Genomic DNA, 18,127 nt, shown 5'->3' with positions numbered 1-18,127 from the left:
ACAAGAGGCCATCCGCTGAAAATCAGGGGTGGGAAATTTCATGGCGACACCAGGAAGTTCTTCTTCACCGAAAGGGTGGTCGATCGTTGGAATGAACTTCCACCTCAGGTGATTCAGGCCAGCAGCGTGAAGGATTTTAAAAGGAAATGGGATACACATGTGGGATCTCTAGGGGGGTAAATTCAAGGGGGTAGGGTTGTTGAGGTGGGCAGACTTGATGGGCTGTGGCCCTTTTCTGCCGTCATCTTCTATGTTTCTATGTTTCTATGTAAGCTGGCTGGCTTTAGCGCAGCAGGGAGGGAGGGATATAGGTAGGCAAACAGGCAGGCTGGCTTTGGGGGTGGACAAAATCTTGAAGGCAGTGGGGAGGGACATAAGGAGGCACTGGGGGCAATAAGGACACGGGAAGGAGGCACTGGGGGCACCATGGACACGGGAAGGAGGCACTGGGGGCACTAAGGACATGGGAAGGAGGCACTGGGGGCACTATGGACACAAGAAGGAGGCACTGGGGGCACCATGGACACGGGACGGAGGCACTGGGGGCACCATGGACACAGGAAGGAGGCACTGGGGGCACCATGGACACAGGAAGGAGGCACTGGGGGCACCATGCACACGGGACAGAGGGACTGGGGGCACCATGGACACAGGAAGGAGGCACTGGGGGCACCAAGGACACAGGAAGGAGGCACTGGGGACACCATGGACATGGGATGGAGGCACTGGGGCACCATGGACACGGGAAGGACGCACTGGGGGCACTAAGGACATGGGAAGGAAGGAGGGAGGGAATAGAAAAGGACAATTGTTGGGCCTGAGTGCAGAAAGAAAGAAATGAAAGAAAGGATACACAGTCAATTAATAGATGTCCCCTTTTGATGAAAAAAATAAATGATCACATTACCTCTGACTTACTTTCTCTGCAGCAGAGTCGGCAGCCGCACTTAGGTGCAGGAAGGTCCCGCGATGACTCGTCTGCCGGCTCTGCTCTGAAAGAAGTAAGTTATGTCGGAGGGGGTGGACCCAGCAGACGCAGTCATTGCGAGACTTTGCCATAACTCCTTGCGTCTGCCGGAGCAGAGCCAGCAAACGAGTCATCGCGAGACCTTCCAGCATGCGGCTGCTGAGTCCGCTCCAGAGCAAGTACATCAGAGTGGGGTGGACTGACAGCCGGCAGCTACAGTCATCATGGGACCTTGCTGCATGAAGGGAGAGAAATGAGCAGGACTGCTGGATTGGAAGAGTGGTGGAGGGAAAGAAAGGGGGCAGGGTGATATGGAAGGGTGGGGCTGATGGAATTGATATATAGAGAAAGGGGAGAGACATAAGGGGGAAGGATATTGGAGGGAAAGAAAGGGGGTAGATGCTGATTGAAGAGGGGTGGATGGCGAGAGAAAGGGCAGACATTGGATGGTAGTGGGGAGCCTATGCTGGATGGAAGTGCAGATGGGAGAGATAAGGGAGCAAATGCAGGAAGGAAATGGGAGGAGAGAAAGAGGGGAGCAGACGCTGGATGGAAGTGGACAGAGAGAGGAGAAGGTACTAGATGGAAGGGTTGGAAAAAGAGATTACATGATGGAAGGAGGGTATAAATAAAAGAAGGGCATATGATGGGGAGAAAAGGATTGAGTTAGGGAAACACTGGAGGGATAAGGGAAAGAGGTGGCAAGCTTTAGGTAGACAGTAAAAAAGGACATTGATGAGAGGGTAGTAAGAATGTAATCTAGACAGATGCAGAAAATAAATTGAAAAGGAAAATGAGGGGAAAAAGGGAAAGAGATTGCAGAAGAGAGGTGTGGGAGAGGGAAGGAGAGGAGAGAGATGCCAGACCAATGGGGGTGAAAGAAGAAATGGAAGGGGGAGGCATACAGTTTCTGAATGGGGCATAGGAGAGAAGATGCCATATAGGGGAAGAGAGACGTCAGACAGTGGATGGAAGGAAGAGAGTTACAAGAAGATGAGGAAAGCAGAAACCACAGAAGACAAAGGTAGAAAAAAATTTTCTATTTATTTATTGCTTTAGGAAACATGTGTCACTGTTTCTGTGGTGCACTGTATGCAGAGTCCAGCTTCTTACTGGTTCAATTTAACCTTTGTCTATGTATTTCTATTTTATCCCCCCTTTTACAAAACTGTGGAGCGTTTTTTAGCGCCAGCCGTGGTGGTAGCAGCTCTGATGCTCAGAATTCTATGAGCGTCAGAGCTGTTACCACTGTGGCTAAAATCCACACTACAGTTTTGTAAAAGAGGGAGGGGTTAGTTTTGATGACATGTTCCATACTAGGCGAAGGTATTTTCTATGTTCTGTGAGTGTGTTCGAAAGACATGGTTTTTTGTTAGGATTGATCTGTACTAGTCTGGCTTGTTTAGTTTTACAATTGGTGTATTGATGTTGTACTGCTCACTGCAGCATGTAAGACGCTGCCTTTTCCTAGGAACTCTGTGACTGTGTGGCTTGTTACTAAAAATCATGATTTTCGTACAGATGGGGGGGGGGGTGTCAAAAAATGATGGGCCCTGGTTGTCACATATGCTAGGTACGCCACTGCCCACAATGAAACAGGATTCATTACGATTTTTGTATGGTGCGCACGGATAGAGTGGACAGACAGTCCCTAGTGGTGACAGACAGATCGCGCACTTAGTTCTCGAATTTTTAACGTTTTGGATGAAAACAATATTTCCACCACTCCCTCAGGCGGCCTCGCAAGCTCCGCCCCCTACACCTTTAAACCGCGACGCCCACCGACTGAGGACCCTGGAACCGCCCATCTCATGGCTTTTGTAATGCCTGAAACGTTTGCATAAACGCGATCGCCTTTCCCTCAGCTGTTGCGGCCTTTAAGCGCAGGAACTGGATGGAAAGAGAGGGAAAGGGGACACTAGGAAAGCTGTGCCGAGTTGGTTTAGGCCAGGGTGACGGGACTTTGGATGCCGGCGGAGGTCTTTTCTTGGGTATAGCTTAGGACACTACTGCAGACACGTGTAGCGGCTGACCCGGTGCGTTCTGCGTTTTGGGTCTGCCTTATAAAGAAATATGAATCCTGCCCAAGTTCGCTACTTAATATTTTTTCAGTATATTGGAACGAAATATAGGTAGGTGTTTCGTGATTTCCCCCCCCCCTGTGCCACTTAGGCCAAGGGTAGTGTCCATAGAACTGTGTCGCGACAGACAATAACGCAAATAATGCAACGCACGTCCCGATACACGATGGCACTTTGTAGCTGCTGAGTCTGCCCACTGACATCAACGCTGCCGCTTCCAAAATGTTGGCTGGGTAGTAACATCAATGTAGTGGGTAACTAAGAAAGCATTCATACCAATACACCAAGAGAATTGTAGCAACGGGAATTCAGATTTTGACCTCAGAGTTTAAAGTACTCATCCGGTCTGTCATTCGTCATTAATCCCTGCTGATATTCTCATATTTTAGATACTTTTTATAATCTTTTTGTTTTATATTCTATCACTTGTGTTGTCAATAAAATAGTATTATCAATAGTATAATGTTTAGATCACTTAGCTTCTTTTGCGAATATGCATTCTGTGATCTACTGGTTCACCAGTGCTGTCCCAGCATTAGATTAAATGTTCCCCCATACCAACATTTAATCTAATGCTGGGACAGCACTGGTGAACCAGTAGATCACAGAATGCATATTCGCAAAAGAAGCTAAGTGATCTAAACATTATACTATTGATAATACTATTTTATTGACAACACACGTGATAGAATATAAAACAAAAAGATTATAAAAAGTATATAAAATATGAGAATATCAGCAGGGATTAATGACGAATGACAGACCGGATGAGTACTTTAAACTCTGAGGTCAAAATCTGAATTCCCGTTGCTACAATTCTCTTGGTGTATTGGTATGAATGCTTTCTTAGTTACCCACTACATTGATGTTTATATTGATGTTTAAAATTGAATGAAGAGATTCTATACTCAAATTATATGAAGAGGCTGGGTAGTAAGACATCCAGGGCGGTCTTGAAATCGCCTTCTTGGCAGCATGGATCGTTGCCATGATCAGAGCAATATATCTGACCCTTGTGTTTAACGAGCCCTGAAGGGGTAAAACGCGGATCTAGACCCGCACGTCCTTAAAAATCGGGAAGGGGTAAAACGCGGATCTAGATCCGCACGTCCTTAAAAATCGGGAAGGGGTAAAACGCGGATCTAGATCCGCACGTCCTTAAAAATCTGAGGTCCGGGCCTCTTTATGTGTAATCATTTTTTTATTTTCAAACAGAAAAGCAACCTACAAACTATAGGCAACGTGGAATAACAACAAAGTAGAATCAGAATACAAAATAGACTAACCCAGCACCCCGCCACTTTTTAGTCTCGGCATAGGTTAATTAGAGAATGACACGGGGACCATTTACTGTGGTAAACCGCGGGTCACTGCAGTAAATACGCAGGAATAGAGACATTTGCAACTGGTTTACCGCAGGAATGGGGACAAGACCTTTTACCACCCTTTGGAGCGGTGAAAAGTCTTACTCTAGTGGTAAAAAAAATTGTGCCTGTGTCAGACTCGGCTTCTCCCCAGTTCATCTTGTGCCTATTTTACCTTAAGGAGCTAGCCATGCCACAATGAAAACAGAAGGAACCTAAAACCAAAGCCTGAGACCAATGTGATTTGAAGAATAAAATTACCAGACAACAAAAAGAAGAAAAAAAAAAAGTATTTTATATCTTGTGATTAGAATATTTCAGATTTGAAATATGTATCCTGCTAGAGCTGGTAATAGACATAACTGGGGACCGCAAAGTCCAGGCTGTGCTTCTTTAGCCTCCAGTTGGCTTAGGGCTCTCTCTGACCAGGGGGCAGTTGCCATAGTTGTGCTCCCCTAACATTATTCTTGCCATGTGTGACTAAAGTATTCTGTTAGCTTGATTTTTCTATGTAATTTTTCTGTAGTAATGTGATTTTTCTGTAGTAATTTGTTTTGTTCAGTTTTCACAATAGTGAAGGGGATACACTTCTCCCTCATCATTCGCGGGGGATACGGGCAGAGCCGGACCGCGAATGCCGAAAAACCACGATTATCCGGCTCTGACCCACCCCCACCTCCCTGCCACCTTCCCGGCCTTACCTGGTGGTCTAGAGGGTTTTCGGGGCAGGAGCGATCTTCCTACGCTCTTGCCCTGTGCAAATCGCCATCAGGAAATGGCTGTAGGGAGTTCCCGACATAGTCTCAAGAGACTACGGGAACTCCCAGCAGCCATTTCCTCATGGCGATCTGCACGGGGCAGGAGCGTAGGAAGATTGCTTCTGCCCTGAAAGCTCTCTAGACCACCAGGTAAGGCCGGGAAGGCGGCAGGGAGGAAAAAAAGATGGATTTTTTTATATTAAGACTGTTTATTTAAAATTTTCCCCCTCCCCATAAAAAATTGCGATTATATGAAACCGTGAGTGCAGGAACCGCGAATGGGGAGGGGGAAGTGTATTTGTGAAAGGGAGGGGAGATGGGTTTTGTTGAACCTTGCTCTATTTGTGTTTATAAAATGACAATTGTCAGAGGAGAAGCTTCCGCCTACACACACGCGACATCAGGGCGGCACAGGCAGGCTTCACTGGCATCAGTTTCTTTTCTAAAGTGATGTGAAGGTAAGAGGGAGAGATATATTTGGCCGGAGGGAGGGAAGGAAGGGACCGCGCGCCTTCCCTCCCTTAGGTTTCTTTATGCTGCGAAGGTAAGGGGGAGGGAGGGAGATTCTCGGGCCGCTGAAGGGCAGTGAGGTGGCGAGAGGGAAGAGTGGGTGCTGCGGGGGCGGTGAAGGGGATGGTGGTCCGGTGACGGGGCAATGACCAGGACAGATTTTTTTTCCCCGTGTCATTCTCTAGGTTATGGGCCTGACAGACCTCCATGACACTTTAGCGCTGACGGAACCTAATGCTTCTCCCTCCCTGTGCTGAGACTAAAAGTGGCAAAACTTTTGCCCTGAGGTCCGTGCCACTTTTAGTTTCAGCATAGGGAGGGAAAAGCATTAGGATCCGTCAGAGCTAAATTGTCATAGAGGTCTGTCAGAGCCATAACCTAGGCTGAGACTAAAAGGGGCACAGACCTCAGATTTTTAAGGACGTGCGGGTTTAGATCCACGACTTACCCCTTCCCAGTCCTGAAGTGCGCAGAACATCAAGAGTGAGTGTGGGACAAGTAAAGGCAGGGAAAACAGACGGAATGTGTAGGACTCCTTAAAATGCCAAATAAATACAAGAAAGAACTGCAAGGGTATTTTTGCTGATATTGTTTGGAATTATGGGATGCTATTTGGTTCTGATAAATGCACATACATATCTAGATGTTATGATTGGTTAAAATAAATTAGCAATATAGTTGGATAGAGCTTCCACCTTTATCGGGCAAACACTTTTAAAGATTGCAAGTCTTTGGCCTACTAAAGCCTTTTCGGCAAATAGTATTAATGGATAGGTTGTCTGTGTTAAGAGTGCTTTAAAAATAAAATCTATGATCACATTATCACTTCCTGAAAGGTAATATGCTAGAAATCATGCAGTGATCTGTGAAATTGGCAGGATTATCAAGAGTATTAAGATTCTGCCTTATATTAGCAGGGCTACATTGGATTAACAAGTGTCAAAAAATAAATATCCCAAAGTACTGTGCATTCATTCTTACAGTTGAAGAGTATTCAGTATAATTAAGACTGGCTGACTATAATTCAGAAATGAGACTTTCATTCTGAGTAACAGGCGGTGAGAAAGATAAATATGGGCATGAATGCAATTCTCTATCTCACAGTAACATTTGATGTGTGATATTTCTGGTATAAAAGTAACTAAATTTGTGCTTTGTTTTGTTCTAACCACTAACGTGCAAAGGATCATCCTCTGAGGCATTACCTGTCTTCTACTTTCTTAAAAACAGATATTTTCTGTTTTGAGAAGTACAAACTGTTTACAAAATTCAGATACATGTTTATACTGAAATAAACCGGGACAGAAATAGAATGCAAGCAGTGAATCTGAATGTTAAGATATAGTGGAAAACATTCGGTAATCCAGACTACTTTAAATTTAAGGGTTTCGTCATTAATAATGAGACATTGTCTTTTTAGGCTTTTCCTGTGGACAGTTTTAGGTTTGCTTGGGAAATATCCTTACACAGAGGTGTCTGCCCTCTGATTTGTCAGGAAATGACCTCGCATTCATGTAATACTTGTCTGCTAGGAGAATGCTCATTGAAATGCCTGAAAGCAGATGGGGAAGATATGATAGAGAGATTTAAACACTTCCAAGGTATAAATGCACAGGAAATAGATTTCTTTCAGTGGATAGCTTCTGAGTTAGGGCTGGTCTCTTAAGATGAGGGTGAAAGAAGATAGCCGTAGGTCTAATCTAAGGAAATTTCTTTACAGAAAGGGCAGTGGATACATGGAACTGCTTCCCAGTGGAGGTGATGGAGACAGAACAGTATCTGAATTCAAGAAAGCATGGGGCAAGTACACTGTATCACCTAGAGGAGAGTAAAGGATTGTACATGTAGACTTGAGCAATTGGTATGGAGGGACTGCATAGATTATGGCAGTGTTCCGTGCAAGGCCTGGGGGCTAATGGTAGTCCTCGGAGACCTGTGAGGTGCCCCCCATTGTCTTTCTGTCTTTTTTTTTTTTTTTCTGCTCCTCTGCCTCTCCTCTCGGCTCAGAACAGAAAGGGCAAAGTGGATGGGAGGAAGAGTCACATGCTTGAAAGACAAGGCATTTTTAAATAGACAAAAGAGAATGCATTTGGAAATGCTCACTACCTTGAGGATAACCCCCTCCCCCCCAAAATGAAGTTTGGGTTGGTGGGAATGGAGGTCATTGACACACTGGTCAACGGTGTCATGACCCTACATGGGAAGATATTTGGCGGCTCTCCTTCAGCTGATTAGAATTCAAAGTGGCCCCAGCTTAAACCTTATTGAAGATCACTGTACTATGGTATATTTTTTCTAAAATCATATTTGTTTCATTGCTGTCTGCTGTGCACACACAATCATATCTGTTGTTTGTGTTCCTTGTGATGGCATCTGCATCGTGGCATTAATGCAGTTACAAGCGGAAAATCTCCATGATCAGTCCATTCAAATATTTCCCTCAAAAGAAAGAAAACTCTGAAACGGATATTTCTGGCTGATTTGCAGTTCGGATTATGTGAAATTTTGGTGAATGCCTTCACTTGCTGTATATTGTTTGTACATAAATGGCTTGGGGACCCTTTGACTAAGCCCTAATGTGGTTACTGCAGGACATGCTCAAGTGTCTGGTGGTAACTGTGCACGCTAAAAAATGTTTCTTATTTTTCTTGAGGGGGTGTGTTGGAGACGAAGAGTGGGCATTCCTGTGCTAGCCAGTTAGCAAATCTGCATTATTGTATGCTAGCATAGGGGTAATATAGGAGCCTTTGCTAGTAAGCGTTCTGCAACTTTAAGGAGTGTGGCGCAGGGGTTAGAGCTACACCCTGAGGCTGTGGGCTCAAATCCCTCACTGCTCCTTGTGACCCTGGGCAAGTCACTTAGGGCTAGATTCACTAAGGGCACGGATCGGATCCGTGTCCAGGGGGGCTGATTCACGGATCACCCTCATGCAAATGAGGGCAATCGGAATCACGCCCCCCAACAGACTGAAATTGGATCGCTGAACAGCGATCCTTGAGCATGCGCAGATGGTCTGTGCATGCGCTAGCCCTCTGTGCTCGGCAGAGCAGGAAATTTCTTTTTTTCTTTTTTTTTCTTCCCAAGCCCGTGGTTTTAACCCGCTTAAAGCCCACGGGTTAAAACCACGGGCTTGCCCTGCGGGGCAGGCAGGAGATCGGGGCAGAGAGCAGAAAAACAGGGCAGAGAGCAGGGCGGCAGAAGGCAGGGCAGTCGGAAAGGACCTGAGCGATTGGTCCTCAGCAGTCGCTTGTTTATGATTGGCCAGTTGGTCTTGCAGGTTTTTTGTTAGTGAATCGCTGCCTGCCATCATTTGAATGCCGTGATCGGAGGATGATTGGGACACAGGTTAGTGAATCGGGTCGCAAACTGATCGGTTTGCTTAGCGAATCTAGCCCTTAATCCCCTCATTGCCCTAGGTACCCTAGACAGAGTTTGAGCCCACCAGGACAGATAGGGAAATATGATAAAGTACCTGAATGTAAACCACTTTAGGATATAAGTGCTATATAAATAATAAAAATAAAATTAGCTCATGACTATAAATAGAAAATCAGGGTTTTTACAGCCCTGCTAAAAATGGCCTTAGCACGTGGGAAACCCCCATATAAGGGCACACTAAGAGCTGTTTAGTGACGTGGTAGTGTTCATGTTAGTGCAAAATTAAAAGTTCTATAATAAACAAGCACCTATAAAATTTAACACCCTCCCTTTTTATAAAACTAGTGTAGTTTTTAGCACCAGCCATGGCGATAACAGCTCCGATACTCATAGAAATTTTATGAGCATCAGAGAGCTGTTACCACTATGGTCGGTGCTAAAACTCACTTACAGTTTTGAAAGGGGGTTAGTTTTATTTATTTTTAAAAACTTATATTCCGCTTATACCTAAGCAGTTTACAAAAGAAAACCCAAAACTTAAGTATAACATAAAGACCCCCCAAAACAGTATAAAACCCAATATTATGCAGATAACATTTCCGTTAATCATGTCACTCCTTTAGTCACTGCTTCTTTACTTGCAGGAGATCTGTGGTCGATATCCTGCTCAAGACAAGCGCTGCTGATGGAAAGGGGCAGCGGTTTTGTATTTAAAATGTTTTATTTATAGTAGGGGTAGCCAACGCTGGTCAACAAGGGTCACAATCCAATCAGGTTTTCAGGACTAAATGTTGATATTCGTATCTCTGAAAATGTTGGCTGCGGCATTTTGATTGTCCTTGTTTTGTGATTTTTAGATTTGTCTACTTTGAGTGCCCTATAGACCAGTGGTTCCCAACCCTGTCCTGGAGGACCACCAGGCCAATTGGGTTTTCAGGCTAGGCCTAATGAATATGCAAGAGAGAGATTTGCATATAATGGAACTGACAGGCATGCACATCTGCTCCATGTATATTCATTAGGGCTACCCTGAAAACCTGATTGGCCTGGTGGTCCTCCAGGACAGGGTTGGGAACCACTGCTCTAGACCACAGGTGTCATAGTCAGTCCTCGAGGGCCGCAATCCAGTCGGGGTTTCAGGATTTCCCCAATGACTATGCATGAGATCTATTTGCATGCACTGCTTTCAATGCATAGTCATTGGGGAAATCCTGAAAACCCGACTGGGTTGCAGCCCTCGAGGACTGACTTTGACACCCCTGCTCTAGACCAAGGGTAGGCAATTCCAGTTTTCAAGAGCTAGAGCCAGGTCAGGTTTTCAGGATATCCACAATAAATATGCATGAGATAGATTTGCATCTCAAGGAGGCAGTGCATGCAAATCCATCTCATACATATTCATTGTGGGTATCCTGAAAACCTGGCCTGGCTTCGGCTCTCGAGGACCGGAATTGCCTACCCCTGCTGTAGACTAAAAGATACTTTGATCAATGAGAAGCATAGAATCACCTGTGCATTCATGAGTTGGGTGGGTCTAATTTAAGTTAAAATGTGCTAATTTGCATATGTTGGTTATCTCAACAACTGAAGTAATTTGTGGTCCTCAAGGGACAGTATTGGCTGCCTTTTCAAGTCTGTAGAACATTTCTCTTTTGGTGTTATCAGCTAACTTTTAGTGCCTAAGTGGTAGTTTCCTAATGTGTCTTGGAGCTTCTGCATAAATGAAATGGAAGAGAGGCAATGTCCAATTTCAATAATAGATACAAGCCAAAGAAGAGTGACAGAGAAGCCAGTTGGCTCAAACAAAGCTTTATTGAAAGCAAGTACAAAAAGGTGGTTTAATGGCTATGTGTATGTTCGAACTTCTTTCAACAGTGTTTCGTTCAGCCTGACATATTTTAATGTCAAACTGCCTGCATCAGGGGCAATTAAAGCTTTGGTGTTATGGTGTCCAATTTATGTACTAGGGGTGGGCAACCACAATCTTCGAGGGCCATAGCCCAGTTGGGTTTTCAGGATTTCCACCATGAGATCTATTTTCATACAATTGTGGAAATCTTGAAAACCCGATTTTAGGTTGTGGTTTTCAAGGACCATGATTGCCCACCCCTGATAGATACACACACCTTATGAGCAATGCTACCTCAATAAAAATTAGTAGTGGGGAGAGCTCTTATTGGTGATACTTTAGTGCAGCTCCTCAATTTCACAGAAATGTGCCCTGGTACGAGTTTATATTTTTCATTGTGGATATCCTAAAAACCCAGCTGGCTATGGAGTACCCCAGGCCATAGCTAGGAAGCCCTGGCCTAAACCTTCTGCTTCATCTCCTTAATGATATGGTGCCTTCTAAAGTCAATCTGAAATATCGGTGTTTTCCTCTCTTGTTTTTCCAGGGGTGTTGTAAGGCTAAGACCTAACGAGTCATGTCTCGGGGTTCAGAATTACTTAGAGGTAAGCATTAACAACTCACAGAGAGGCTTCATTGTCTTCTGATTTCTCTCTACACAAAGTAGAGGACGGTAATGTTGATGCTTGTTGGAATAGTTGAGGATCTCATTAATGGCTACCAGCTCTGCTATAGACTGTGATGTGTCGGCCTCTTATTTGTGGAAAAACCTTGGAAAATCCTAGTTACAAAAACTAGAGAGATTTGAATTGATGGAATGAGGATTCTACAATTTTTCTGTTAATTTTCCCTTCCAACAGTTCATTGGTTACCTAGACTGAGGATTTATCTAAGATTCTGGTTTGTAATAGCTGGAAGCTAATCTTAAATTGGACCTATAACTGGAATTCCAAGCCTCTGTTCTTTGTCTAATGTTACTGCAACCGCTCGGTAGAATTATAACCCACTTTACATGTGTTTTATAGTCGTACGTTTCTACTGTCATGGTTTCAGGTGTCATGATAAAATGTTAGAAACAAATGAAAAAACAAAACTTCCAAACATCCAGTTCTCGTAAAAAATGGCCAGAAGATGTAGACTGGAATTAAAGCCATTTGAGGCCAGAATTCTCTTCAAATTTGGTTGTATTTGTTTTAAAGTCTTATTTGGACTGATCCCAACCTATCTCTCTTCCCACTTTGAATTTTATAATTCAAATAAAAATACATGAAGATCTTGCTGGTTTATGTTTCCATTAGTAAAAGCATTTCATAATAACATATTCTTAAGAAAAACTTTGGTATTTCAGGCCAGTGCAATAAATTCATATTGGAATGTTCTTATTTCCCAAACTCAATCTTGTTATCAATTTTGAAAAATTCTTAAAACTTATTTGTTTGAAACATATTTGACTTAATTGCATTTTTCTATTTTTTAATGAAACATCTGATACTTATGATTCCTATTTATTGTATGCTCAATCTTTTCTCGCTTTGAACCACCTTTGAGAAATATTTTGATCCAATTGTAATTTGTATTTTTCTCAGAAACATTTGATATCTGTATGTCTAGCTTTTTTGTTGTTGTTGTTTAATTGTAAACCACCTTGAACTGAAGATTTGGCGGTATATAAGAATAAAAATTATTATTAATATAAACTTTTTGATTCAGTACTGCTGTGTATGCTGCATGCATGTACCCTGTCCAAATGTACTTGGCCATTCAGAATGCCTCTGTTCTTCCAAGGTTGGAATCCTTCCCTCTTGTTTTGGGAGATTAGCACCCACCCCAACAGCCATAGGAAAAATAACCCAATGGCTCAACTGTCGCTTAAAAATTGGCCTTTTTACCAACTCAGGAGGTGGAATTATCTTCACACCCATTCCCAAGAACCCAAAACTCAGCCCTTCTGATGTGACCAATTATCGGCCCGTAGCTTCCATACCCTGTTCATCAGAATGATGGAGGGATATGTTGCAGAATAACTCAAATGCTATTTGGAACTACAATCCCGAATCTTAGGAGTAAAAATTGATAACCACCTATCCACGAAAAGCCACATACAATCATAGTAAATGACGGCAGATAGTCCTGAACGGTCCATCCAGTCTGCCCATTCAATTATAAACAATCTTTCCTTGTGATGAGACAGCTAAGATCCATCAGAAAATACTTTGAAACAGGCTTTCTGAATTTTAGTGTCATCCCTAATCTTATCTTGACTAGACTACCGTAATGTGTAACACTGGTTCTTTGCTCTAAAACAATGCTATCATGTCTACAACTAGTTCAAAATGCAACAGACTATGGAAATCAGAACAACTACAGTCCTACTTTATGAGACTACGTTGACTGCCCATAACCGCAAGGATCAAATTTAAATTGGGGATCGCTGCCTTTATGATCCTGACAGTCAATGCCCTGACTACCTAACAGAGTTGGCCATCCTACTCCAGGGTGCCTCCAACAGATATTCCGCCAGAAATCTTTGCAAATAAAATTCCCAGCATGCACCAATATAAAGTCTACCAGGCAAATGACCTTATCCATCCAATATCAATTAGCAAAATGCTGGAACCAACTACCGCTTACACTATGATCTTGTGACCAATATCTCAGGTTCAGAAAACCTTTTAAAAGCATTTCTGTACCAAGACAGGGAACCAACGCTGAAGTAACTGAAATGGTAGTTGTAAAAGCAAGTTTCTAAACTGTCTAATGCAACTCCTGGGACAAAACTTAGAGCCAATGATAACCTACTTCTATTTGTAACTATGTACTGATCTACCTGTTCTAGTAACCCTATTGAATGTCCATTTCAAACTGTCCATTGTAACTTCCTGGGTAACTGACCCAACCTCTTGTAATGTAATTTGACCTTGAACTGTACAGGTAAAGCTGGAATAGTTTGTTAATTAGGTTTTCTAAGTCCAAATCAGGTTTTCCAAGTCAGGAAATTCTTCGAAAAAACACAATTCCAGCTTATAGTACAATCCCTAATCCTAAATCTACTAGATTACTGCAACATCCTCTACCTCCCCTGCCCTGCTACAATGACTAAACAACTACAAACAATCCAAAATACAGCTCTGAGACTCATCTTCTCTTTGAGAAAACACGACCATATTACAGAAGCATACATCAACTCACATTGGCTACCAATCCAAGAAAGAATACTATTTAAATTCTACTGTATGTTATTTAAAGCCTTAAACGGAGACAGCCCAACCTACCTGAACAACCACCCCATCCAAACCACCTCAATCAAACATAGAAAAACACACACCCCATTCACACACCCCTCAATCAAAGAAGTAAAACGGAAAAAACTATATGATGGCCTCCTGGCCACTCAAGCAGCTAAACTAGATAACCAAATCTCCAATCTACTGATAATGACACCAGACTATAAAACGTTCAGAAAAGAAATAAAAACTATACTCTTCAATAAATTCCTGAAACAGCCATAACTTCAGAAAAGAAATAAAGACTACATTCTTCAAGAAATTCCTGAAACAGCCCTAACTTCAAACTTACCGTCCTTCCCCCCTCCCTCTTCCCGCCACACAGAAACTACATAACCTACTCATTACCTCTCTAGAAAGGACAAATGTTCTTCCATTGCAACCCTCCGTTTTTTAATCTCTTTTGTAATCCGCCTTGAACCGCAAGGTAATGGCGGAATAGAAATCTCTAATGTAATGTAATAACGTACCAGAGGCATTGATAGAAAGTGGTGCCTCGCACAAGCCAGAAGCACCAGACAAGTAAAGGAGTGACTGATAGAAATGGGCCGCAAGGCTCTTCTTGCCAGTGGGGAAGAGGGGAGAATTCTGTATATATGCTCAAAAATGGGTACCGGAAAAGATTGACGCTAATGCTATTCTATAAAGGGCGTGTGCCCTTCAGGAAACAGTGCTGGTTTCTGCGCCCAGCTCTTGAGTTGCCAGCCTTATGCCTTCTGAAATCTGGTGTAAATCCCAGGCCCAAGAAGCCCACGGCAGAAGTTTCTGGAACATTCCTGACCCGCCCCTGTTCCTTCCATGGCTCCCTTTGGGTTGAATGCTTTAGGATTTAGGCAAAAAACAAAAGGAATTGACCCTAAGATATCTACAGAGAAGAAAATCCAGAGAAAACCAAAAAAGCTCTATGGAGTGACATTTGCAGTGTCTCACTTCCGGCTCATCACACAATTGTTTCCCACGTATTCACCTTTATAGGACCCCCAGGGACCCCTGAAGAAGACTTTTTGTTGAAACGCAGACCGTGTTGGGTCCTATATCCCTAGTGGACCAGGTCCTTTAAGGCTTTTCTGTGGATAACCTATTTTTATGTTTGCTGAAATTATTTTATGTGGATGATTTTGGAGTAACTTTGGAACTTTGACTCTTTCAAATAAAGTCCACTTAGGAACATCGTCACTCCACAGAGTTTTTTGGTTTTCTTAAGATTTAGGCACCCAGCAGTGTAAAATAGCACACAGATAGATGCTTGTGCAAATCCCAACTGGTGCTAATTAATGTCATTAATTGGTGGTTACCATCCAATTATTGTTTGTTAATGGCTTATTAGCCAATTAAGTTGTGTGCATGTCTTGGGCGCGCACCTAAATGTGGGTGCCATATATAGACTCTGCTTAATAGTGTGTATCCAGCACAAAGTTTATCTCTAAATTGATTGATTGATTAAAAAAAATTATACACTTCCTAAATACCTGGGCAGTTCACAAGGCACCATACATAATAAAGTGAACATTTAAAAATGGTGTGGTCTTTCTTCAGGCCACAACAGAGGTTCTCAATCTAATCCTTGGGACTTGTCCAGCCAGTCAGGTTTTCAGGATATCCACAATGAATATGCATGAGATAAGTTTGCATGTTGACCCCCCCCCTCCCATTGCATGCAAATCTCTCTTGAGCTTTATTCATTGTAGATAACCGAGCAATCAGACAAGGTTGAGAACCCCCTACTCCGCAGCAAAAGATTCCCGCCATGACACTCATGTGTTGTATATGATTGAGAGACGTCTTGTTCTGTCTTCGTGTCTTCTTCCACTCTGGCAACATCTCTGCTGCAAAGAATTTTAGACATTAACCGAGTGATTTGTTTAACCAGAAATAAAACAAAGAAATGCAATAAATAGGATGTTAAGACTAGCGAGCAGATTTATAAACTTGAGCAGAATGTGGTTGGCGACTGCTGTTTATATCATGGCAGATCAGTGCTGGGGATTTTTTTTTTTTAGGCAGTCTTCCAATAACAATTCTATGCATTTCTCTTCAGTTTGATTTCCGGCCGATTTTTCTTGGGCTCTTTCTCTGGACTGAAAAATGCAGTGGGTAAATCTCCTTGTATCCTCAAGCAGATGGGAGCTGCATGGTCTGATTAGCTCATAAAGTAGAGCCGCCGTGGATCAGTCCACCGTCAGGGCCCACTACATCTCTTTTGCAGAGTTGCCAGCTTGTTTTTCCTGTTTTAGCTCAAAATAAGATCCTTATTTTAGAAGCCCTAGTCTCTCTTTGAACATGCATAAAACAACTTTTAGACATATTACATTAGAGATTTCTATTCCGCCATTACCTTGCAGTTCAAGGCGGATTACAAAAGAGTTATAGAAGGTGGGTTACAAAAGAAGATCTCTGGTCATTTCCAGAGAGAGTAAAGAGTAGATCAGGTTGATTGGGGGGGGTTCAGGAAGAAGATGGGAGGAAGGAAGGTACTCGTGGTGTAAGGACTTTTTCAGGGATTTCTTGCTAACAAATCTAAATCCCAATTTTAGAAAGTCAGGATATATACATCTAAAATTCAAATACATGTGTACGGCAGAGGGGCGTGGTCCAGGTATGGTAAAAAGTTACACATGCATTTCTTATTTCAGAAAGGGAATGCACATTTATATCTGCTGAAGTCATCAGTATTTATACCTGCTCATGGGGATGTCTATGTTAGAGAAAGTTTTCTCGTTTTGTGCAGTTCCTCTGCTGGAGGGATTGAGCTCTATTGAACCTGTTGATTTTTTATTTTTTTTAAAGACATTGATGCTTATAAAATGGATGTTGCACCACACGTAATTGGCGCATACACATCCTTTCCTGGCACATCCTGGGACTTGACACCCTCTCAACCTGGAAGAAGACGTAGGATCAGCTTTCGGGGACACCTAGCTAGCCAGCCTGCTTTTGTATTTTTGGAGCTTAGGGACAGTCCCCTGCCTAACTGCTTACATCCCTGATTTATCAAGAGCTTGAGCATAGGCTCTTTGGCTCTGTTCCAGCTTGGCCAGGCTTAATAGTGGGCCAGCTGTGTGGTCCTCCCCCTGTCACAGCGTGAGGTTTTCCAGGAGTTGAGGCTCAGTCCAACATCGGTCTGACTGGCAGCCCAAAGATCAACTTCATCACGCAAACCTGTGAGGCAAAATTCTTCATTTATCCCAGCTGCATTCCTACGCTGAAACAGGCAAGCATATGGCACAGTGCGTAAGGCTATTATAGCCTATGGGAAAAATTGGAGGGGGGTCTCTAAAAATTAAATTAGAAAGTTTCTAGAGCTAGGGCCCCCCAACTCCAAGACCTCTTTCCCTGCTTTTATTGTACCTCAGGGAAGCCTCAATGGGCTGTTTTATTGCTATTGTGCTGGCGGTAACCATCTTGAATTTTAAACAATATTTTTTTCTAAAGCTTCCATCTGCCTCAAAACTCCTGGATTTTGTTTAAAATCAATAGGGATGGACCCCTCAGGCCTTTCTACCCCGTATCATGCCAGGTTTGTGCTGGATGGATGGCTGAGGAGTGTTCCTGTCCCGCATGCCATGGGAGCCTTGGGTTCAGCCTCCTCTGAGTCATCCAGGGCTTAGGGACAGAAGGCTCAACTCCAGGGGAAGAGACCTTTTCCTGAGCCCTCCAAAGGTATGTTGACTTAAGTGCAGACATGTGGTCACTGGAGCCCAGGAACACATGCAGGGGATCCCTGCCGGGGTCTTCAAGACCCCCATTACAAGGCTTCACCCCAGATTTTGTGAGCCTGATGTGGAATGCCTATTTGAACTGCCAGGGGTCCTCACAAGTCTGTGTTAAGTGTGACAGAGGTGGTGGCAAAGGAGAATAGTCCTCAGAATGTGCAGAGCTGGACCAGGATGTTCAGTATGAATTGAAGCTGGAGATGCTACCAGTCCCCATATCACA

At 43.3% G+C, this 18,127-nt stretch overlaps 1 protein-coding gene across 1 annotated transcript in view; it reads left to right on the top strand.

Moving 5' to 3' along the window:
• Nucleotides 1-2,801: 2,801 nt before the first annotated feature.
• Nucleotides 2,802-18,127, top strand: part of PUSL1 (pseudouridine synthase like 1) — an 82,167-nt gene continuing 66,841 nt past the window's right edge. The window contains exons 1-2 of the mRNA XM_033921293.1: nucleotides 2,802-3,099; nucleotides 11,455-11,512. Of these exons, the coding sequence (XP_033777184.1) occupies nucleotides 3,041-3,099; nucleotides 11,455-11,512 (117 nt within the window). The 5' untranslated portion in view covers nucleotides 2,802-3,040. The remainder of the gene's footprint in view (nucleotides 3,100-11,454; nucleotides 11,513-18,127) is intronic.

This window comes from Geotrypetes seraphini, chromosome 15, assembly GCF_902459505.1.
Source record: "Geotrypetes seraphini chromosome 15, aGeoSer1.1, whole genome shotgun sequence".
NCBI lineage: Eukaryota > Metazoa > Chordata > Amphibia > Gymnophiona > Dermophiidae > Geotrypetes > Geotrypetes seraphini.
Note: the sequence above shows the minus strand (reverse complement) of the source record. Positions and strands in the feature narration are given on the sequence as shown.